We start from the raw sequence: 22327 nt of genomic DNA on the forward strand, positions 1-22327 counted from the left end.
TAGACCAGGTCAACAGGAAATGGGACGATGAACCAGTTCGATTCTATTGTGTGCGGATACTTGATGTGCAGACGACCGTCTATATGGACATTCCTTTGCCGCGCCTTGCTATGCAGTGTTTCCAATCCTTGTAATCTCCAACCTCTAGAAAATGAGGATACCTGTGCCCACATGACTGTGTTTGTTTTCACCCGAGGTATGCCACCAGAAAGAAGAAAAGAAGAACGCCCCAACTCCGCTATGATCTTATGCCGTCGAGGAACCTCGCCACACGTAAACCCCCTTCTCCGCTCCCTCTAGATACCAAACACGGTCTTCATCCTCTCATACGTATAGAAGCTCACAGCGGCCAGGGGCATGACCTTCATGTAGCCGATGGTCAAGCCGACAAAGAAGCCGGACATGCCGCGCTCCTTGAAAATGAGACCTGCCGTCTCCCCGATGCGGAGACGGTGCCCGTCCCCCACCGCGCCGCCGACCTGCATGCGTCTCCGGATCACCTCGAGGGGGTACGACACGGTCTGCGAGACGGCGCCAGAGATGCCGCCGGCCGTCAGCTCTGCCCACGCGCGCAGCGGGGCGGGCTTGTCGGCCGGCGCGTTGGCGGGCTGCGGCAGCGTCGTGTACTCTCGTATCGAGGGCAGCCGGAAGACGTCGCCGGCCGTGTCGTGGGTCATGAACGACATGCCCGCGTACGGGATCATGCCCAACAAGGTCGTCGAGAAGCCCCGGTAGAAATTGACGAATCCCGACCTCGGCGTGACCGCCTGCGCCGTGCTCGCGGCGGCGGCGGCGGCGGTCGCTTTGGGTAGCGGCTGCTCGTGGTAGATCTTCTTGCAGATGTCGGCGAGGCCCGAGCTCCTGTGCTTCGTCTCAAAGGCCAGCCTGACGCGGATGACCTCGAGGGGGTAGGTGATGAAGACGGAGGTGACGCCGGCCGTCGCGCCGGCCATGAAGCGCCGGAACCACGTCTCCTGTGCCCTGGACCCGATGATGATGGAGCGGTACTGCTCGTAGGCGACGAACTTGATGGCCGCGTAGGGGTAGATCTTCAGCAGCGTGGCGGAGTGGCCGCGGAACAGACCCGCGATGCCGTTGCTGGCGTAGATGTCGCGCACGGCGCGGGCGAAGCCGGCCCAGGAGTTCTGGTATTTGGCGAATTGGGGGTTGCTGGTCTGGAAGAGGATCTTGACTCGATCGAGAGGCGCGACTGTGGTTTTGGCCTGATGGGGGGTTTCAATGTCCCGTTAGCACGTTTGCCTCTCTACTAAAACCCCCCAATGGTGGTCTCTTCTCCGGGCCAACCGCTCATGTGGTACTTACAACACACCCTGCCAGTCCACCCGCAACACCCGAGCGTATCATGTAGTCCATGCTGTGCTTGTCGGGCTTTTTCCTCTTGGCGGGCGCTGTCGTGGCCGAGGCGTCGACGTCGTCGGGTGTCTGTGGTAACCTTTCCGGTCTCGTGCTTCCGCTCCCGCCTATGACGACGCTCCCGGCCTTCTTGACGATGCCGTCCATCGTGCCGACGAGGGCGTCCGCGTGACCTTCTCTTGAGAGTGGTATATCGGGCGTAGAAGCATCTTGCGCCGGCATTCCCTCGCTCTTTGCCGTGTTCCTCCCTCCTGAGACAAACAGTTCTGTACACCTCGAGGTTGTGAGCTGTTGGGCCGGTCGTCAGGGGAGATGTGTAATATCTGCGTCCTGGTTGGCCGCTTCGCCTCGATAGTGTATGGCAATGGCGGATCGATCGTGAAGGTGGTTTAAGGCTTTTCGGGACGAAGGAAGACTAAGACGAAGCACTAAACAATGACACTGAAACTACGGCAGAACAGATGCAAGTCAAGGTAGTCTTTTCGTTCAAGACTCGGAATCGATCGCAAAATAAAAATAAATGGTCACGAGGGCCATGCACAGCGATTCAGGTCCGGGGAAAGAGGGCCGCTGGTCTCGAAAAGTGGGCGAGGCAAATGCGCAGCGCTGGGCGACAATTGCTGTTCCGGAGTTCGACTTGCTTAACCGCGGACGTCATGTCCGCTGCTAGACTAAATAATAACATCTACGGAGTGCACGCTGTACTTGCGTATCTGGCCGCCTCCACATTCCCGTAGCGAGCCGAACATTGCCGAGCTCCTATGCACACAACTCATTCACTTTTCCCCCGCTGCAACCATTTGACATTGAGATGATAGTTGCATGCATGCCTTGGTGTCCCTACCCTCTCTGCTGGTGGTCAAGTCTCACTGGGTCCAGTCCAAAACCCGCACCTGCACAAAGTCAACGTGATGTGGGTGAACAGTGAGTAGTGAGCGAATTAGTCCAAATTTCTGTCAAGTTGTACATGAAATGAAAATGAAAATAAAAAGTCCACAACACACAATCATATGAGTTGAACATCTACTGGCGTGGTCAGACGAACCACCTGTTGTAGCTTGTGTTGCATCGCCGACTTTCCACCCTTATCAACCACTGATGTCTACACAGTATGACTCCCGGGGTCTCCTTATGAACTCGTCAGTGAAAATGAGATTGGCGCTACCATGGTCTATCTGTTCTAGTAACAAACGAACGCTTTAATACCTACTCGATATCGTGGACCTGATACGACACATCACTTCCATTCAAGGGCTTCGAGATGCCACTGTCTAAGGCATATTCGTCCGAGGAATTCTTTTCGTCGGCCCAGTTTTTATACCACTCATGAGACACCCTTCGACTCCGCCGTGTTCCTTGGTTGGTTCGCGGTCCTCGATCCCCCCAGGACTTGTATACGTGCCGTGTTGTCCGAGGGCCTTTTCCGGGCACTTCACAAGCCTCATGGCCATACGATAGGCATTCATCCGGTAGGTGTGGTCTGGCAATTGGCGGTATCCGGCAGCACGATCTCGAACGTACGGCCCCTTTCGACGCGCCGTGGCAACTCCCACCAGGTAGGGTATGCCTCCTACGAGACTTGTGGCCAAGCTTCTACTTCGACCCGAGTCTGGTCTCAACCTTGGACTTCTCCTTCTGTCGGATATCGGCCAGGTCTTCTCGCGTCGAGTTGTACTGCGCGTTGACCTGGTTGAACGGGTTATCAGGAGATTTCTCAAACTCCTTTCGGATTCTATCCTTCTTCTGCTGCAACCTGAGGCCTGCGCCACTGCCATCGGTCTCCATCTCCGTGAGCCTTCGCTCCTCGAAAGCAGCATAGGCAGCCTTGAATCGCCTCTCCGGATGCTTGTCGACTTTGTCTTGCGAGTTGCCGGCGACACCAAGGGCATCGAGAGCGTTGTCGATGCCGGAAGCGTTGAGGGCCGGCATTGCGGCGTCGAGCTGTGAGAGGTCGAGTGTGCCGCGTCCCGTCTTCTTAGTCGCTGTCTTGCTGTTTTTGGGACCCTTGGTTGGGAGGTCCTTTTCGTCTTCGGCTTCGAGGGCGGCCTTCTCTGCCTTTTTGCGGGCTGCCTCGGCCTTCTTCTCAGCTTCGGCTTGTCTTTATTTCCTCGAGTCAGCAACCACTCACAGCCCGAGAAGTAAGGTAGATGAATAAATGCAAGCAAACGAACGAAGGAACGAAGGGATGAAATAAGGAACTCACTTCTTGGAGTTATCTTTGGCACCCTTGCCCCACTGGTCTGACTCTGCTGCTTCTTTCTGACGGTCCTGAGCTGCTTGCTTGTTCGCAGCTGCTTCGGCCTTCTTCGCGTTGCCGGAAGCCTTCTTGGTGTTCTCACCAGCGCCCTTCTTTCCGGCCATGGCTGATAGTAGGAGTGATTAGAGGGGGGCGTTTGTATCAAGTGTACGGATCTTAAATGGCCAGAACGCTGGCACTGAGTGACAAGAATGATGCGCCAGATAAGTTAGTTAAATGCTGGCCGAGCGATGCACTTGACAGTATGTAGTGAAGATGAGGGAAGAAAGGCAAAGGCAAAGCCCAATGAAGGGTGGGCGGCTTTGTCAAAATATGCGTCATTCGCCCGAAGGCGGCCGTCTATTAAGTGGAATCTAATCAAGTACAACAAACAGCTACTGTACAATCCACGGAAACCAGAGTCGAACTAGGTTCCAAATCGAACACAAACAACATCTGCGGTTATACTATACATAAAACTGACGAGTATATACTTTTTTCGTTTTGTTTTTGTAAGCCAGCAGTATTCGAATATGCTTGCCAGGTACCAACATGGTTTTGACTTCACATGCATTTCATTCAGGACCCCGCGATGGAGGGGCAATGCGGTACTTTGCAGGTGCGGAATCTTGGCGCGTTTTCTTTCAGAAGTGCCGATCAGTAGATACAGAAGCCAGCACACCCCGTGCCTGAAGTCCATGTGCATCCATCGATAAGACGTTGCAATAACAGATCACCAGTCTAGGATATAGTAAATGACCCGTGGTGGTCAAAAAGAGCGTCACTAGCAATAACGCATTGCTAATTTAGAGTGTAGGTAAGCCACTAGCACAGAGAGATCATGGGCTTGAATTCAGGTCGTGTGCCCAGACCTGGAGATTCTGTGTGGGATGATATCCTACCGTACTGTTAGGCTTATTCGGTATTGCCTACGGATCCGTCCTCATGTATGCTACGTATCGGCTTTTTGCTCACTCGGACCACCTCAAGTAAAATCGAATATGGGCACAACATACGGACTACCTCCAGCATACAGAGACAATTTAGTACCGGCATAGCGGCCTCGTCAGTGCCCCACCACCTCGATTGGGCCCGTTGAACCACTCCAATGCGTTTGACACCAAAGAAACCGTTTCAATCTGTCAACCACATAGTTCCTAAACCTACCTTACAATCACCCCCTTTTCAAAAGCCATATGGCTTCTGCCAAGCTGAGCAGTTTGCCAGCTTTGAGAAAACAACACCTTCTCGCTGAATTGTACGTGTCTGAACAACGTCGAACGCTAGTGAAGTAAGGGGCTAACCTTGCACAGTGCTGGGCTCAAGCAGGCATGTCCTGATGGCATATTCGTCAGCCTGACACCAGGAGACCCGACTCTGTGGTCTGGCGTCATCTTTGTACGAGATGGTGAGCATTTGTCCCGGAGCTCGTCAACAAGCTCGACCATGCTGATGTTAGAGAAGGGCCATATGCGCCCGCAGTTCTACGCTTCCAGATATCCTATCCTGATGCATATCCCAGACTTCCACCCTTGGTCACCTTCGCCACTGACATGTTTCATCCGCTCATCACTCCCCTGACAACCTATATGTACACAACCGACATTCAAGACAACGGCACGGTAAGTGCAACGGACGAAGAGCGCCTTCCTCCCGGCGGTTTTAGCCTGCGCCATGGGTTTTCTGAATGGTTTGGACGCCGCGCAAGGAACATAGCCGCGCAGTCGCAGCCCGTCCAGACGCCTCCTCGTCAAGCAGCAGCTGCCTCAGTGGCTAGCAGCGGCAAGTCAAGTTCTAAAAACTCCGCAATCGGTGACTCCCCTGGCTTTGCCGACACAAAAAAGAGAGAGATATCCACATTTGAAGTGCTCAGGTATATCCGGAGCACCTTCGATGATGAAGATGTCCTTGACTCTCTTCCACTGGAGGCAGCTGGTAACCCTGGAGCATGGCATGCATGGCGTGCTCATAGGCAGGACAACGGCAAGGTGTTTACAGGCGCTAGCGATGGCGATGGTGACATGGCCCCTCTGCCATCAGCTCCTATAAGAAACCCTGGAGAGTGGAACTGGGAAGGTGTATGGGAGGAGAGGGTGAAGAAAGGTATTGCAGCGAGCTTGTCAGAACCAGTACTATATGGGAGCACAGGCGGTTCCGAAGATGTGGTAAGTTTGAATTGTTCAATTTCTTCCATGGAGAATTAACATTGACATACCCAGATCCGTTTCCTAAGTATGGAAGATAATGATGTTGAAGCTGTAAAGGACAATCTCCTAAGGACACTAGCTCATTCCGCGTAAGAAGACATCCTGCTGCACCACTCTTTCGCATGTTTGGTCCAGTTTGTGTTGTAGTGCCGCCTCGCCCATATTCGTAGTGCTATTCGCAGCGACCCTTCCGCTACCATCCGATATCTCTGACCATTGCGGCTCTTGCTCTCGCATTGTTGAAGGTCATAACGCAACCGCGTTCTGAATCACGACATGCCCGAGATTGTCCGGAAAGGGCAGCTGACAGGTTTACTGTGCTGGAACTTGCTGTTGTCCTGGGATGGGCTGAGACATTTGCTTTTCTTCTTCGACTATATAACTCCGGTAAGAGTACTTCCAGCCTTAGTCGCACCACATGATGATCGTCACAAAAGAGGCAAGGCTGGTGGCTGCTATGGGGTTTCCAAATCGCAAGCCATTTGTGATGGCGCGTCTAGAAGTCCTTATATGTACGTGTTGGATGGGGTTTGACAGTTTTCCGAAGCAAGGGCAGTACTACAGGATTAGAAAGATTAAAAGCCATGATGGTAACGATAGTCTTGGATAATAGCTTAGAGACAATGAAGCTTTGTTTATCGTTGCACAAGAGTTGAGGTTTTGATTTGAAATATGGACGACTTGTCGTCCTCTGAACACGTACCTAGGCAGGAGCTGCCATGAGCGACCAGCGACAAGTGCAATCCGTGTCAACAGTGACTACCTTGCACCAGGGGCAGCAGGTCACGGGGGCCATGAGACAGCAGTACCAAATACAATCATCAACCTCTTAGATAAGGTCACGAACGACATTTAAGCCAGTCTTAGCCGCATCACTATGCACTTTACTCAGGCAAGCATCGCATTAAGCCCACAACCTTTACAGGTCGTGAAGGTGGGCAACCGGACTTCGAGTCATTCCTTCGATAGGAGCCCTACTCCTGTTTTCAGAGGTTCTAATACAAGCTCCGAGAATAACAATGGGGACAGCAATCCTTCCGACATCACTCCTCGCGCTACGAATCAGAATTCGTCCGCCGGGAAGACATCCAGCTATAATATCCTCCGCGCACAAACTCCCAAGTTGCTAGATAAGCTGCGCTTATTCTCCAATGGACGGATGTCCTCTTCAAGGGCTACCTGCCGTCGCTATAGTGTTGAAAGTCGTGAGACCAGCACTGGTTCTTTCACGTCCCATCAACCAGGACGGACAACATCCAGCCAGGGCGGAATGTCTATTTTCGGGAGCAGTTCTTCGGAAGGGTCATATGATCCCTACCCTGTCATGCCTCTTGGATACGACGGTTCTGACACTTATGGATTCCGCCAACCAAGCGGTTCGCTGCCGTCTGTCCATGAAGACGGGAATCCTTTCTTGGACCCAAGTCTTCTTATACCACAAATCAGAATGGTCCCAGAAAGAACAACGCTTAATGATGGATGTGCAACTGTCTAGGTGGCCGTTGAGGTTTCCGGTCAGATCTATGGCTACCTCCACGACGTCCGGCTAGAGGTTATACCCACGGAAGGCAACACCATAATCGAGCTGATGAACAGGGATACGCCCAGAACCTTTAGCCCCGGCTCCAGCCATCTGACTCTTGCGCACGTCGGCCTTGGCCCAATACAACTACCAGCCAAGGCTGTGTCCGAGCCTGATGAGCCCGACTCGCTCATCGCCGACCTCGAGTACCAACTAGGAGACATGAGGACCAACTTCCTCGAGGTCAAGTTGTCATACCGCCACTCGGGACTTCCTCAGACACGACTGGAGACGACGGCAGTTGGGTCCGTCAAGAGGCACAACCCGGCGTCGGTGTGGTCGCCATCTCAACCGGTCGTTTCCAACGATTTGCTTTCCGTCATTGAGTCATACTGGGGTGCGAGGAGAGCTTTCGATGTTACACGGTACATGGCAGAGGGTCGAGGGGCATCATCAGCAACTGGCAGGCAGTCGGCTGTGAGAAAGTGGAACATTGGGAATTGGTGGTGGTGAACAGTGGATATCGATACAGACACTTATGGTTTCTTAAACGGTAGGGAATAGCCAGGAACGATATCATGGCGATTGTCAGCAAGAAAACGTGCTCACGGAACAAGTGTTATATATTGAGTGAACTCGACCAACTTTCCTGATTCCAGAGTCTTGTCTTCTAAGATTCAACATTGTCTACGATAACAAGAAAAAAGAAATTAATAAAAAAAAAAAGGAAGAAAAAAAGTTACCTCCAACCTCTAAGGAACAGTGGATATCAGTGTCAAGCCACGAACGAAATAATAGTAGCACAAGTCATGATGGATAGATTGTAATGCAAACGCTCACCCTGATGAGAATTCAGAAATTCGTTGAAACGCAAAGTCCACCATTGTCAATGTAATAATTGGATTCATTCTATAATAAGCTGCTAGCTTTCAATCAACTGTTTGCTGAGTGTGACGATTTTCTAATTTGCTTTCCAGGATATTGGTGGAAACGTAATGTGGTCAATTGATGTGTTAGAAAACCTTCTAAAACACCATTGGCACGGGGCCACGCAATTGCTGAGTGTTTGTAGGATGAAGCAACGGCATCATCGAAGGTTGGCGCGGTCACTGGGCAATGCACAATGTCCTAGGGTGAGTTAATGGTGTTTGACGTCTTTGTTTCATTATATCTTTGATGGTTTCTGTTACCGACTACAATTCGTCTCGCCACGGTATCGATACCGAAGCTCCAAGCTTTTCGACCGTCTTTGCAGCGGCCTTGTTCGACTTCCTCACGGCAGCTGCAATATCGCAATCTTCTCCCCTCGCCTTCGCAATGACGACCTCCACGGCATAGCTGCCCACAAACGTGTCTCCGGCCGCCGTCGTGTCGACTACCTTGGCTTTCTCGGCGGGCAGAAGCCCCGACTCTCCCTTGTCGTTCAAGTAAAACACACCTCTTCCGCCCAGCGTTATGAGCACGTTTCTCACGCCCTTGGCCAGGAATGCCTTGGATACCTTGGCCAGGCCCTCCTCAGTGTCGAGTTCCGACTCCGGCACACCACCGAGTATCGACGCTTCCGTCTCATTGACCACCAGGTGCGCCAGCCCCTGCAGCGCGTCGTCCGGCAGCGCGACCGCGGGGGCCGGGTTTAGCAGGACGTCGACGCCAGCCTCCCGCGCCGCCTTGAGCGCCTGCAACACCGTCGGGATGGGGATCTCGAGCTGCATGATCAGGAGGTCCGGCCGCGGGCCCGGCAGCGTCGTGAACTGTCCGGGCAGCAGCGAGTGGTTCGCCTCGGGGCTCACGATGATCCTGTTCTGCCCCGTGGGCTCGTCGACCACTATGATGGCGACGCCGGTCTTGAGGCCCTCTGGCGTGCTGACGCCGCTCGCGTCCACGCCGTGGTCGGAGAGGTTCTTGCGGAGGATGTCGCCATAGGTGTCTGAGCCCACGGCGCCGAGCATGCGGACCTGTGCCGTCTCATTTTGCGGGTCGGTGGGCGAGGTCTTGGAGCGGGAAAGTTTGGCACAGGCGACGGCTTGGTTGGCTCCCTTGCCGCCGGGGGAGACGGCGAAGGCGTTTGCTGTCAGGGTCTCGCCCGGCTGGGGGTGGTGCGGGACGTAGGAGACGAGGTCGATGTTCAGGGAGCCGAGGACGGTGATGACGGGTGTTTTGGGTAACATGGTGAAGCGGTGGCCTCCGGGGCAGCGTTCGCGTGCCTCGGATAGGAATGGCTATGCTCAACTGGTACCGTATTGATTGTTCGACGAGCTGCAGGGCTGATAACGAGGCTGTGGACTCGGATGTAATTGGTGCTCCGCTCGGTCGTATCGGCTGACTGTAGAATGTGTCGCTGACGATCCGTTGGTGATCTGTTGGGGACACACACACTCTATAAGGGGGATATATATGTCCCGCTCGGCAGTGATGGCATGTGCCAAAACAGCCCACAACGGCCCCTCCAGAAACCCTACCTATCTACATAGGGAATGAATGGATGTTTTGGGGGTTCAATCGACCCCGCAATCTCATGGTCGCCTTGCAACGGGTGCTAATGCTGATGCTACCGTGATGCTAAGGGCACTTCAGAGTCTTCCACACATACTATGGTAATATGGTGAGCCAAGATTGACCAAGGGTAACCGACGGTGACGGACGTAGGCTTCTCAGAGCCCCCTTCATCTCCTCCATCGGATGTTTTTTTGAGGCCCGACAACAATTTAGCTCGTCCACTGCACACCCCACTGATCCCCTGGAAATGGTGGGCTGATGTCTAGCATGACTTTCTGGCGTACGCCGGATGCCTCGACTCAGTAAAATATACCTGGAAGTCAGAGCTAAACTCCCCGCTGGCATATGGAAGTCCCCCTGTACGGCGTAGGCGAGAGGGCATTTATTCGCCCGCCATCCGTCACGGGCATTTCCTGTCCGCGTCTATGATGAAGGGACTCATGGACATCTGGCTCAGATCTGGCACTCCAACGATTGACTCGATCCTTTTGATGGGATAACACGTTTGATGACTTGACCCCGCACCGGGGAATCCTCACCCCACATTATCGTGTTATTGCTGACGCTTTAGCCAGAGGATATATGAATACCCCCGATGGCCACTCATATATCTCGCGATGGGTCGTTCCGTTATTCCTTGATTCCAAGCTTGAACGGCTGGTCTCTCCCATTTAGATTTACTTCTCCTTGTACTATAGAACTATATACTTGCCATTGACCATTATGGCTGACTACAAAGATCTCAAGATCGACATTGTCGGTGCAGGCAAGTACAGTTCTGTCTGGTCTGGGCTATAGGCTACGTTCCACATGCTAACCAGCACAGGCATGGGTGGTTTGACAACCGCCCTCGCCCTCGCCAGGAAAGGTTTCAAGAACATCACCGTGTACGAGAATGCGTCAAACCTTGGTTTCGTCGGCGCCGGCATCCAGCTTGCACCCAACATGCTGCGGATATTGGACAGGCTGGACTGTTTCAAGGGCACCAGGATTGAAAGAGAGGCAACCAACATCCAAGAAACAAGCATCGTACGGGGGTCAGACAACCAAGAGCTTGCCAACGTCAAGATGCCCGATATTGAGCAAAGATTTGGCTATCCACACATGACTGGTCACCGTGAGAGTTTAGCCGGCGGTATATATGAGGCTTGCCAGAAGGAGGACTCCGTCAAGTTCGTCTTCGGCTCCACCCTGCAGAACGTCAACACCTTTGGATCGAGGCCCAAGTTCACAATCGAGCCGCGAGGAGGAGAGCCGTACGAAGTTGAGACCGACGTGCTCATCGGCGCTGACGGCATCAAGTCCAACACACGATATGCCATGCTGCGGGAGCTGAAGATCGATGCCGAGGTCGAGGACACTGGTCAGGCCGCCTACCGCATCATGCTGACACGAGAGCAATGTCAGCCATACCCCGAACTGCTCAAACTTCTCGACTCCAACTGTGCCATGCGCTGGATTGGCGAGAGGCGGCACATAGTGGGCTACCCCATCATGAGCCACAACATCTACAACCTCTCGACCGCACAGCCAGACTCCAACTTTGCAGCCGCCACAAATGCTACCTACACGACTAAAGGTGACAAGAAGCAGATGTTGGATACCTATCACGACTTCTGCCCCCTGGTCCAGACCATGCTGAACCTTGTGCCCGACGGCGAGGTATGCGAGTGGCGCCTGCGCTCTCACAAGCCCCTGGACCAATGGACATATGGCAACGTGGCCCTTGTGGGTGACGCCTGCCACCCGACGCTGCCCCATCTCGCGCAGGGCGCCGCGCTCGCCATGGAGGACGCCGCCGTGCTGGCCGAGACGCTCGCGCTCACCCCCGGCGGCAGCCCGGACGCCGTGGCCCGGACGCTCCGGGTGTACGAGCTGCTGCGCAAGGAGCGGGCGACGACGCTGGTCAACCTCGCCGCGCTCAACGGCAAGACCATGCACCTGGGCGAGGGCAAGGCGCGCGAGGAGCGCGACCGCATGTTCGCCGAGGCCAGGGAGAAGGGCAAGCCCGTGCCCGACAAGTGGGCCAGCCCCGATGTGCAGGAGATGATCTACTCACACGACTGCATGGCGAACGCGGGGGAGAAGTTTGACGAGCTGTACAAGGGATTGTGATGATTCGCAAGGGGGCTAATTATTTTGTAGCATTCATTCCTTCTTGGTGCAACAGGAATGAGGGATCAGAAGGGGGGAGGGGCAAGCGACATAGCAGTCGTTTTACAGCTTTTATCAACGTATATACAAACGTATGTACGATCTTGCAGTGACAACCGATCTGAAAATGTGCGTTGAATTATATCATATAGACCTAAGGAAGTGGTTATCAGCAGCTGTGAACAAACACCGTATAAAGATAATCGTCGTCACACGCCGTCGTAAGTTTGGATCGCTATTTGTTCAGCAAACTAATTAACAAACGCGACTGCCTGCCCAGTGAAAAATATTATTAAATGTGTACTACAACAAGGTAGGGAAGACCAAGGAAATCAAAAGAGCGAGCGGCTACGTTCCAGACGTGCCGCAGATCACGAGCTCGTCCGTTACGCCGGCCCAATGCTTCTACTGTCAGACGACAGCGCCTTCTGCCACATGACAGGCTCCCTCGTTCAAATGCAACATGCAAGGTAGGGGGTACCCGAAAGCATATATCGAGTGTCCCTCATCCAAGCCCGTTCAAGAGCTCCGATGGATCAGCCGTCTCGTCCGGGCATATGTACCACGAAATGCTTATTCACTCTCTCCTAGCAGCGAGGCTAACCCGCCATACTTTCGAGCATAATGCTCTCTCCTTAGAACAGGCACTCCAAGCAACAGCAGCATGCCAGAGCAGCAAGAATTCCCTGGCAGCAACCACTCGAACTCGAGCTCTGTTCTTGATGTTGACCTTGGGGAGGGTAACCCTGCTGCGGTGGGTAGGGTCCTCCTTGCTGTGGGGGATAGGGACCTTGTTGATAGTAGCCACCTTGCGGAGGGCCCTGTTGTTGGTAGCCCATGTTGGGGTTCGACTGGTAGTAGCCATTGTCGCCGCCGTAAGGACCGGGTTGGCCGTAGCCCTGCTGTTGGTACGCAGCCTGAGGCGGGTTTGGGCCGTCATAGGCGGGCGGGTACTCGTTGGGCTTTGACATATTGGTTGATGGTGTTTAAGTGGTGGTTTGCGGGGAATCGAACGCGTTTTGTAGAAGGGAGCTGGCGTTTGTTCGATGGTCAACGCCGCGTGATAGTATGCTGGCACTGATGGAGCCTTTCAACCAGATTATGCTGCGATGCGAAACCGACGGTGGGTGATGAAGATGTGAGGGAAAGCAGCGATGCACTTTTGGATGGATGAGAGATCTTTCGATACCTACGGCGTATGCGCAACACAGGGTTTGTGGCGAAGCACTGTTTGTTTGGGTCACGAGGTAGGAGCTGGATATCTCGGATAGCTTAGAGGCTGGGCGACCCGGGGCAATTACGACAACAGCTTGGCAATTAAACACGCTTTTGAAATGAAAGAAAGGGTACAACAAGGAGATTTGGGATACGTACGAGCTCCCTGAGATGTTCGTTTAAAAGATTGGGAAAATAAAATACCATGTGAGCCTTACTGTACTCTGCCTTACTGTAACTCCAGTCCTCCTTGTCGCGAACACTGCATTCACAAACCTTCTGCGTCTCAAGATGGAGGGGCTAAACAAGCTGCTGAGAGCTGCAAAGGGAAATTGAACGGAGACGCCAAGATCCAAGAGCTTTGTGCCACATCTGTGGCGTTCAGTGCTTGCTGCGCCTCCATGATTGCACTCAATTCCATCTTGGAAGACAACTGGTCAAAACAAAACACCTTCGTCGAGTCCATATATAGCCAAGCCGGAACGCGGGGTCCAAGGCTCAACTTGGCGAAGCAACGGTCAGAACCCGCAGCCGCTTCTGCCTGTCAAAACTGACGGAGCAGAAGCAATCACTGGCCAGAGACAATATGTAAGTCTTGGCAGTGCGGATCCGTATACAAGTGTTAGTTAGGGCAAGGTTGATTTTGTACAAATCTACTGGGTACGACCGGTCAACACATTGCAGCTCCGTGCGTGCACTTGGAAAAAAATCTTTGCAGCGATGCCAGGGGGGCCGCACTCGAAGCGGAAACTGCAAGGCGCATTGCCGCCGGCAGCAACAAAGTGGGAACCCGCGAAGAGGGGGGGCGGGAGGGGCGGGATATCCAGATAGCAGATAGACAGTACTTGTGGCAGATGCTGCATGATTAGGAATCTGATATGTGATATTTGAGGTTCTTGCAGGATACATACATGATACTTAAGCAATATCTTGGCTGACGGGAGTACCAAAAGGTAAAACAATATCTAAGGAAAATGCATATCCGGTACGAGCTGGACGTCATACTGGATTGCCTAAAAAGGAACTGACTGGCCCTCGAGGTGAATACCAAGCGAGTGCCGGAACACTTGTTAAAGGCCAGAGCGGAGCGAGCCTGTTTGTACTATGTACAATTGGAAGACCCTACTTGCCTACTAAAGTCCTGAGGCGTCCATGGTGGACTATCTGTACCGGTTTCACAGACAAATGACTGTTAACATGACTACCTAGGTTATGACATCCGACTCCGAGGCATGTGAATCAGACTAGGTTTTAAGTATCCCCTATCAGAGGTCAGGATATGCATTCGAATCCAAGATCAATCCATGCTGCCTCGTACTTTTTCTGTCCAATTTCAAAAAGTAATGTCGGGGAAAGTGAAATTTAATTGATCTGTTGGCTAACTGGGGGTCTTATAGCATGCAAGGATGAATGTATCTGCGTATGGACTTTGTTTTTTTTTTACCTTTTTTTTTTTTTGAACTTGTTTAATTCTCAAGTTACCTTAGCTGGTACCCCGCAAGCACCTTGATATTGTGCCGGCATCACAAGATCGACATTCATGACTGCTGGAAAAGTTGGGGTCCGAGATGTTTGAATCATTTTGAGATGGCTTGCAAAGACAAGCTCGAGCAACAACGTGACGGTTGCATTAGTCAGTACACTAAAAGCCTAGAACCCCCACTAGCAAAGTCTCACGTCCAAATAGCTACTCAACTGGAAGCGCAACACGTTTTAGGGCGCTCATTTACAATATTTTGTGATTTCTCATCTCTCGTACAGCAGAAACGACATGGCAAATTCATCATGATCTTGGTGTTCCCAACGGCGGCAGCCCCATCCTCCTCAAATCTTCATTGACCTCCTCTGCCCGTTCAAGGAAATGGGGCCGCATGGAGTTGAACAGGGCTGGAGACGGTGCTGAACCTCCAGTTAGCTACGAAGATCCGTTGTGATCGATAAGTCAGCCGATCAAATATTTTTGCCAACTTACAGTTGAGCACTCCACTACGCTCGAGGGCGTACTTTGTCACACCTAGATGTGTTGGAATATGGAACATGAAAGCTTATTCCCGAGAAAGCTGCGTTAGCCGGCGTGCAACCTAGAAGGCTTTAGAAGGAAGCTAACTCACCCAGGAAACCTTCGCCCACTCTCTCAGGCTTCAGCTCGGCAGTCGTGGCCGCCTCGTACGTCTCGTAAGTTTCTGCCACAATCAGTAACGCGCGCAAATGCAGACCATCGGCGGCGTGGGGACTTACCGCCATGCGGTGTATAGCTCGATTGGAAGCTTAGCCCACCCGCACGAAGATCACGACTGCTTCCACCATACGGCCCTGAGATGATTCCCATGACCTCGGCAGCCATGTTTCTGTGGTAGTACTAGAGTCGTGTCAGTAATTTAATATTTGTAATCGTTCTAGGTAGATGCGTGCCACTCACGGGCGGGCGGAAGCTATTTGTCGTCGCGTTCCACTTTGGAGTAAATGCCATTACTTCCGAGATGGCAATCCCCGGTATCTTCGATTTCGCTGTCAGCACAGTGTACGCAGACGGGTCGCTCTGATCCCTGTCCACTGCTGCGGCGCTGATGAATTTCCCTAGAGCGTACTTGTACGGAATACAACTGCCAAGCGTCAATAACGAAAATGTCGTGACCGAGGTAGGGGAGTGACGAACTTTCCGTGCCAGGCAACTACGTCGAACGGTGTGTGTTGCTGCTTATACGACCAGAGCTTACCGGCTAGCTTGACGACGACTAGGTTGTAGTTAGCAAAAGGATGGGTATCGCTGTAGTAGGATCACCCATACCCTCCCACTCAGAGAGATCTTCGTCAAACGAGGCGACAGGACATTCAAAGTTCCGCGGAAGAGCCATGCCGTTGGCGCCGATTGGACCCATGTCCGGAAGCTCGTAATGGCTTCCAAACACCTCTTGGACATCTGCGAGATGTTATGATTTGCATTGGAATGGCAGGGCAGCTTCACTCACACCCTCTTGATGGACCATCCGGCAGAGAAATTTTGAATTTGATGCCCGCTTGTATGACGACCAACTCGCCAGGCTGTACCATTAATCTTTCCACGTCAGCGAGGCGCCCCGCGAAGGTAGCTATACAACTTACAGTCCAAGTTCAGTCTGGATGTCTAAGCGACCTTGTTGGGGAATGATGAGCATATCTCCATCATTGCTGCAAAAGGCTCGGTTCTTCATTGATGCATTTGCAGTGTAAATGTGGATAGCAAGACCTTCTTTCATAGTTGCATCTCCATTACCAGCTATCGTCTTGAGTCCCTGGGCAAAGTCCACTTCTTCATTATCAGAAGGCAGCTGGAAAGGGAGCCAACACAGGACGTTTGGTGGAAAATCAACATTTGCATTATTTGTAGAGAATTTTGACTCTAGCTGTGGAATCACATCAGCTGGTCAGAAGTGGAAGTCATAATGGTAGAGGAATACCTACATCCCCGTTCGTGGACAGTTTTGTGGCTGTTCCTTGTACGAGGGCTGGCAGGATTCTGTAGAACCAGACATGCTGCATTGTGCTCCTAGATGCAATAAAGCCAGTGCTGGTCAATTGCTCGGAGTATAAGCCATATTTGCATGTTTGAGGTGTGTTTTGCGATGTAGGAATGACACCTGGTCTTCGAACCGTGATATTAGCCAGCCGCACGTCGGACACGAAGCGATCAAAACTTACATAGCCTCAGAGTTGAAAAAATTGCCGAAGCCTACTTGATATGTATACGGATCCTCATCTGTAGGACTGGTCATGAAGGCTGCGCGACTGTACGCGCCAAAAGCCGCCATTGGCTCTAGATGTCGAATTGCTCCCATCGGTGTCTTGAAAGTTGATAGTCTCGGTAGGGGTATAATGGATGTTTAGTGGGAGTTTTTGTCGTTCTTTAATAGCCGAACAGATGCAATGTAGTCACGGCGGCGAATAAGCTCCTTGGGTTAGCCAGAATACATTATCAACAAGAGTCGTCTGTGATTTAGATATACCAGTGATTCACTAGGGATCGCCCAAGTGGGTCATACGTATGTCGACATGGATACGCTGGTAATAAAGTACCTATCTTAGGGACTCGTTCGACTTCCGGCGTACCAGTCTCAACTAAGACTGGTCTGCACCCAGGAAACCAAAAAGCCTATCGGCCATGTTGCCGGCGGCAGGGTCGTGTCGGCACAGCGCAGATACGGAGAACTTGTCCCTTTTTGATAGCCATCCTCATTTCGCCAAACGCGTCTGAATTTTATCCGGAACATTGTACAACAAAATTCAATTGCAAGCCGACAGGATTACTCGCATGTCATTGTATCTCGATTTCAGACCTTGCCTTACACTATATGCCTGAAACTATAGCTTTGCGGGCCGTCTGATCTTCTCCTTTTCTATCACGGCAGTTGTTTTCATATAATGCTTCGGGCCGAGCTACGTCAAGTCATGCCATGCAGGGATATGCTAAATTTAGAGCAGCTGGGCTGGAGTTACGTTGTGAAACGGCTGTGCCAACCATGAAATTGATCGTTGATGGGTATTAGACCGATGTAGAGCTCTGATTGATTGAATTCTTGAATTACAAGACTAGTTCGTGATTCTGCCAAATGAGATATCACGCGGGCATATGCAAATGAACTCAAAGGTCTCCGATAAGATGTTGATCGAACAACGTTGACGAATATGCATGATCGCTGGTCAGGTAATATGTTATATGCAAAGTATCGAATCGAGAAGTGAAGCCGATGTGACGCAACAATGTACTTACATATGGCCCCAAAACAGCGCATGTTCTCGATACGTGATTTGCATGTAGAAGTGCGGAGCGACCTCCAGCCTAAAGAAGAGTGTAAGGAAAAGTGAATAACGCCCGCAATTGCTGGATGCATCATGATACTGGTCTGGCATGCCCTGTCAGGCGCTGCCATGGATTGTGTTACATACTCTGTACTGTTACATTTGCGGCAGTTCCTTACCGTCGATTCATCTTAGGCCTATCCTAATCCGGTGTAGCAGTTCCTGACTGTTGTCAAACAATATCAGATATTCCAAGCAGGCTCAGAACTTGGAACCGAGGTTTCGGAGGGAGGCCCAAAGGACCAATAGGGTTCTCAGATAAGTTCGGCGGCAGCAAAGCAGTGATACATAAAGGGCCTATGCTTCGGGTGAAGACAAGCGACATCAGATCCGTTGCAACCGAAACGGACATGGGGTGTAAAATCGAGCGGACGGGGATGACCGGAAGTTGGTTCCAGCAATAAGCCTTGTCTTTTTGTTTCGAGCTGCGCTGCCGTGTGACCTCAACAGCAATCTAGTAAGCGAAACAACAGGCATGCTCTGGCAGTAACGTTGGAGTGATCTGGTCGTAGGAGATCGGACTGGACAAACGCCAAGTCATTTTCAGCACGAAACCGGTATTGCAGACAAGCCTTGAGAGATAGATCATGGCGTCGGCCCAAGTACTGTATAAAAGCATTTCTTTTGCGGGGTTTCACTTATGCAAATCGGTGTGTCATAGGACCCGATCTGATTTAATTTCTCAAGTATGTATGTATACTCTGCCGTTGCCTGCCCGGTGAGAACGCGCTTGCACTAGTGAAGGGCATGGGTACCCAATCGGGTGGGGCCACCGGTTGCAGCTCGAAAGAGTAGCCCCCAACCTTGGGTGGCAGCTCAAACAATTGTTCGTTACTCGCACTGGTTTTTAATTTTTAATTTTTTTTATCCATTTGGTGCTTCTTGCTCAGAAACACTTCGAGCAAGAACGCCATCCAGGCGTCAATTATTGCGAACAATCTCTGCCAGTCCTATTCACCCAGATTCGGCCTCAAGCATTGGTCTCGGGGAAGCCGCCATTCAAGCTATTGAAACGGCCAGTTCAGGTTACACAGCAGAAGCCATAATCTCTGGTATTTGTATTTCGCCCAACAGCCCCCCTGGGGGATTGTTTACACGACGCCAACTTCAACAGGGTTGCATACGCAATCAGGTCACTGCGGCACGATCCGTCCTTTAAGTTGATCGGCGGCGACCTGGCCTATTTGATGTTCGGCCGTTCACCTGCTCAAACAAGCTACCTCGAACCACATCGGAAGATTTGATAATACACAATGACAATGAGCGTTCAAGACTTGTCCTTCCCCCAGTCCGAGGCTGCCAAACTTGAGCCTTACCTACCACCAGTACATGCTCAGCAACCTGAATCCAGTTTACCGTTTGTCACCTTGACTTTCGCTACTTCTCTGGATTCTGCCCTCTCCCTCGCGCCCGGAACACGAACAGCTCTTTCCGGTCCCCAATCCAAGGCCATGACGCATTATCTGCGCAGCCGACACGATGCCATATGCATCGGGGTGGGGACCGCAGTTGCTGATGACCCTGGTCTCAACTGTCGTCTACAGGGTATCGAGACTGCACGGCAACCTAGACCAATCGTAATAGATCCTATGTTGCGTTGGCAATTTACGCGTGAGAGTAAAGTGCTCCAGCTTGCGAGAGCATCATGTGGACTCGCGCCGTTCATAATCACCGCGGATCACGCCCCGCCGCAAGGTCAAAAGGCACTTCTTGAGGAACATGGCGGGAAATACATCGTTCTCGGAAATGATGACACATCTCCAACCCATTTCAAATGGGGTCAAATCCTGCATGCTGTGCGAGCCGAAGGCTTGAGAAGTATCATGATCGAAGGGGGAGGGCAGATCATTAACTCGCTGCTTGAGCCTGGCTCACATCAGCTTGTCGACTCAGTCATACTAACAATAGCACCAACCTGGCTGGGCCAGGGCGGTGTCGTTGTGTCACCTGCTCGACGGCTTGGACCCTCTGGAGAACCAATCGCTGCGGCTCGGCTTACCAGCATCGCCTGGATCCCTCTCGGCGGAGATGTCGTGCTTTGTGGGAGACTAGCTCAACAGACATGAGGCGGTTGAGCGTTCATTCAACCAGATACCTTATATTCTGAACATGCTACCGGATGTATTCTACACTTCCATGCCCCCCTTTTGCCCGTTTCCTTCTGGCTCCACTCTATCATCGAATCATTTGTTTAGCCTGCAAAGGTACAATTTGACTCGTGATTCAATTTCGATGTGCAGCCTCCCGCTGCCGCTCGACTTTGTTCCGTCGTTGCAAACACTCCATATAATCTCCTTGACGTTACGTACTGAAATTTCAGAAGTTTGTCATAGATGGCCCCTCATCTTGATTTCGAGCCAACGAAAGGGGAGATAACACAAGGCTGTGACGAAGAAGGCCATTTCGAAGCCAATGTCACCCGTCTTCTCAGCAATTGGTCCGGTGAACCAAACTTCGGCCATTCCCGGTACGACCAAACCCATTGAGCAAATGGATGCAGCTATGGCAGGAATGCCCGAGGGTAACCTTCTTCCTACGTTCCATATAGCGTGATCATAAGTCGAGAAATCCATGCGGCGGAAGATGACCATTTCTTCTATCAAAATGGCATCGAAACACCCCGCCCAATACCCGATCAAAGCGAGAAAGTTCTCTAATGATTCTTCCCACTGCTCAGCAGCCTTTATCGCAGTGGGTATCATCACGATGATGACCACAAGAATAAAGAAGTACCGAGGTATCTTGGCAAAGAACGGCAGAATCATTTGAAGATTCAAGGCGATAGAGTACATGGAAATGGCAATGTTTCCAAGTACACTCAAGGCCAAAAGGACCAGGACGAACTTTCCGAAACCTCCAGATATACTGAGCATTTCAGCAAGTACGCCCCCAGCGCCATAAGCTTCGTAAGCATCGGACCATCCTTCGACCAACGGAACAGCACCACCCATAGCTGCTCCGAGTATGAAGAGTGGCACAGACGGCGTCAGGAGGCCTAGATAGATGTAAGTAAATACCTTGATCCTATGTAGGATCGTTAGCGGCGAAAACACCCCAAACTTGTGGACAGAAATACTAACTTAGAGGCTTTTGGGTTGTGATAGATCGAATAATCTGAGGCAGTACCGCCGAAAGTGATAAAATATCCAGCAATGAGACCTCCATATGATACAACGGCTGCCGCCTCGGCCGGTGCAGCCTCAGCTTGTTGGAACAGATGACGTCCACCGCATCCTACAGTTATAATGAGCGCTATCAAATTTGGTATCCAGCTCCATCTCTCCCAGGCATGCAGTGATCGAAACCCTAAGAGGGACACGAAAAAGCTGATCACTATAACGATCACGATCCCGACATTCACGCTCACGTGTCCCGGATTGATCGCAGCTATGGTCTGACCACCAACAATGGCTGCGATTAGAGAGAACCCAGTGATTGTAGCAGCATTCAGCAGAAGGGGGATTGTGACAATGTAAAGACCCCATGAGTATCTGGCTTGGACCAATTGTCTTAGTCCCGTTTTGTAACCACCGCAGCCCATCAGAGCCGGAGGAGTGCAGCAAAGCAAGGAGAAGAAGAGGATGGTAAGGGAAGCATCTCTCAGACCCATCCCAAAACTCAGGGTAGCAATCATACCAGTCGGTATACTGTGGTGCGTCAGCTCGAGAACGAACATCGGAAAACAGCAAAGACTCACGGGAGCACGCAGAGTAAAGCTGTGAAAAATACGCTGAACAAGTTGTTGTACGAGGTGTTGGTCCTTTCCTCGACTGGGACCGGCTTGACGCCATTCTCTTCCAGACCAGCGTCCAGCAAACGCTGGTACCATCTGGGATGGCCTACAGCTTCTGGCTTGTATATAGCGCCTGGTTCGACTGTAAGAAATGAGTGTGACTGGTCTTTCTCGTGGGTCAAAGTGCCTGCTTCAATGTCTGCCGTGGCAGGACGCCCAACGTTTGGATTTTGCGAGGCCATCCTGTCAATATTTCCGACTCTGACACCCGAAACTGCGCCTAAAGTGGAGGCAAATTCACAACTTGTTGGGATGCACCTCGACTCCGCTTTGCTGACAGGCCGAAGAGGCGGACAAGAGGTTGTTTGTCTCTGGTAGATCAAGCAGAATCTAGCGAGCAGAAAACGCTGAGGTTGTTGCACTCCCGTTGGCTTGCTGTACACTCGATGTGTTATCAGCTATCCTTGAGATGGTGCTGGCCTTGGCTGCTTTGCAAGATTGAATTCTCTCTTTCAGCAATCGGACGCAATATTGTGCGAGCACCATCCGGCTGG

At 51.8% G+C, this 22327-nt stretch overlaps 10 protein-coding genes across 10 annotated transcripts; 4 read left to right on the forward strand and 6 right to left on the reverse strand.

The window, feature by feature from the left end:
• Positions 1–20: 20 nt before the first annotated feature.
• On the reverse strand, positions 21–2031 carry BKA67DRAFT_544532 (mitochondrial carrier domain-containing protein). The gene is made up of 2 exons (XM_046101274.1): positions 1324–2031; positions 21–1223 (listed from the first exon to the last, which is right to left on the reverse strand). Exons 1-2 carry the CDS (start codon positions 1594–1596, stop codon positions 297–299), a joined length of 1200 nt encoding a protein of 399 aa, XP_045963609.1. The 5' UTR covers positions 1597–2031; the 3' UTR covers positions 21–296.
• Positions 2032–2967: 936 nt separating this feature from the next.
• BKA67DRAFT_589491 (uncharacterized protein) lies at positions 2968–3735 on the reverse strand (the record flags this gene model as incomplete). Its single annotated transcript, XM_046104466.1, has 2 exons — positions 2968–3472; positions 3578–3735. The coding sequence occupies 2 exons, from the start codon at positions 3733–3735 to the stop codon at positions 2968–2970; spliced, it is 663 nt and encodes a 220-aa protein (XP_045963610.1).
• A 915-nt stretch (positions 3736–4650) lies between these two features.
• BKA67DRAFT_14626 (ubiquitin-conjugating enzyme/RWD-like protein) lies at positions 4651–6002 on the forward strand. Its single transcript, XM_046095092.1, has 4 exons — positions 4651–4868; positions 4924–5018; positions 5075–5775; positions 5830–6002. Exons 1-4 carry the CDS (start codon positions 4807–4809, stop codon positions 5908–5910), a joined length of 939 nt encoding a protein of 312 aa, XP_045963611.1. The 5' UTR covers positions 4651–4806; the 3' UTR covers positions 5911–6002.
• Positions 6003–7460: 1458 nt separating this feature from the next.
• On the forward strand, positions 7461–8032 carry BKA67DRAFT_544538 (uncharacterized protein). The gene has a single exon (XM_046101275.1). It carries the CDS (start codon positions 7562–7564, stop codon positions 7850–7852), a length of 291 nt encoding a protein of 96 aa, XP_045963612.1. The 5' UTR covers positions 7461–7561; the 3' UTR covers positions 7853–8032.
• Positions 8033–8222: 190 nt separating this feature from the next.
• Positions 8223–9924, reverse strand: BKA67DRAFT_544539 (ribokinase). The gene has a single exon (XM_046101276.1). It carries the CDS (start codon positions 9505–9507, stop codon positions 8533–8535), a length of 975 nt encoding a protein of 324 aa, XP_045963613.1. The 5' UTR covers positions 9508–9924; the 3' UTR covers positions 8223–8532.
• A 634-nt stretch (positions 9925–10558) lies between these two features.
• On the forward strand, positions 10559–11950 carry BKA67DRAFT_652712 (uncharacterized protein; the record flags this gene model as incomplete). The annotated part of the gene is made up of 2 exons (XM_046106214.1): positions 10559–10610; positions 10662–11950. 2 exons carry the CDS (start codon positions 10559–10561, stop codon positions 11948–11950), a joined length of 1341 nt encoding a protein of 446 aa, XP_045963614.1.
• A 351-nt stretch (positions 11951–12301) lies between these two features.
• Positions 12302–13524, reverse strand: BKA67DRAFT_15029 (uncharacterized protein; the record flags this gene model as incomplete). The annotated part of the gene is made up of 3 exons (XM_046095110.1): positions 12302–13076; positions 13183–13251; positions 13423–13524. Coding segments are annotated over 3 exons (681 nt in total), but the record flags the coding sequence as incomplete, so codon positions are not given.
• Positions 13525–14987: 1463 nt separating this feature from the next.
• Positions 14988–16992, reverse strand: BKA67DRAFT_589486 (homogentisate 1,2-dioxygenase; the record flags this gene model as incomplete). Its single annotated transcript, XM_046104464.1, has 11 exons — positions 14988–15103; positions 15177–15248; positions 15316–15387; positions 15443–15563; positions 15624–15807; positions 15861–15939; positions 15993–16124; positions 16174–16259; positions 16307–16583; positions 16642–16826; positions 16883–16992. The coding sequence occupies 11 exons, from the start codon at positions 16990–16992 to the stop codon at positions 14988–14990; spliced, it is 1434 nt and encodes a 477-aa protein (XP_045963616.1).
• Positions 16993–19092: 2100 nt separating this feature from the next.
• Positions 19093–20460, forward strand: BKA67DRAFT_15192 (putative riboflavin biosynthesis protein Rib7). Its single transcript, XM_046095114.1, has 2 exons — positions 19093–20161; positions 20364–20460. Exon 1 carries the CDS (start codon positions 19294–19296, stop codon positions 20104–20106), a length of 813 nt encoding a protein of 270 aa, XP_045963617.1. The 5' UTR covers positions 19093–19293; the 3' UTR covers positions 20107–20161; positions 20364–20460.
• On the reverse strand, positions 20368–22015 carry BKA67DRAFT_589492 (permease for cytosine/purines, uracil, thiamine, allantoin-domain-containing protein; the record flags this gene model as incomplete). The annotated part of the gene is made up of 4 exons (XM_046104467.1): positions 20368–21064; positions 21121–21687; positions 21738–21869; positions 21936–22015. 4 exons carry the CDS (start codon positions 22013–22015, stop codon positions 20368–20370), a joined length of 1476 nt encoding a protein of 491 aa, XP_045963618.1.
• Positions 22016–22327: the final 312 nt, after the last annotated feature.

This window comes from Truncatella angustata (assembly GCF_020726525.1).
Source record: "Truncatella angustata strain MPI-SDFR-AT-0073 chromosome Unknown BKA67scaffold_1, whole genome shotgun sequence".
Taxonomy (NCBI): Eukaryota; Fungi; Ascomycota; class Sordariomycetes; order Amphisphaeriales; family Sporocadaceae; genus Truncatella; species Truncatella angustata.

Coding starts and splice junctions, on each gene's coding strand:
- BKA67DRAFT_544532 (XM_046101274.1), bottom strand. CDS start 1,596: ATGCCGGCGCAAGATGCTTCTACGCCCGATATACCACTCTCAAGAGAA. Junction 1,224..1,323: donor GTGGACTGGCAGGGTGTGTT/GTAAGTACCACA, acceptor ACCCCCCATCAG/GCCAAAACCACAGTCGCGCC.
- BKA67DRAFT_14626 (XM_046095092.1), top strand. CDS start 4,807: ATGGCTTCTGCCAAGCTGAGCAGTTTGCCAGCTTTGAGAAAACAACAC. Junction 4,869..4,923: donor CAACACCTTCTCGCTGAATT/GTACGTGTCTGA, acceptor AACCTTGCACAG/TGCTGGGCTCAAGCAGGCAT. Junction 5,776..5,829: donor CAGGCGGTTCCGAAGATGTG/GTAAGTTTGAAT, acceptor TGACATACCCAG/ATCCGTTTCCTAAGTATGGA.
- BKA67DRAFT_544538 (XM_046101275.1), top strand. CDS start 7,562: ATGAGGACCAACTTCCTCGAGGTCAAGTTGTCATACCGCCACTCGGGA.
- BKA67DRAFT_544539 (XM_046101276.1), bottom strand. CDS start 9,507: ATGTTACCCAAAACACCCGTCATCACCGTCCTCGGCTCCCTGAACATC.
- BKA67DRAFT_15192 (XM_046095114.1), top strand. CDS start 19,294: ATGACAATGAGCGTTCAAGACTTGTCCTTCCCCCAGTCCGAGGCTGCC.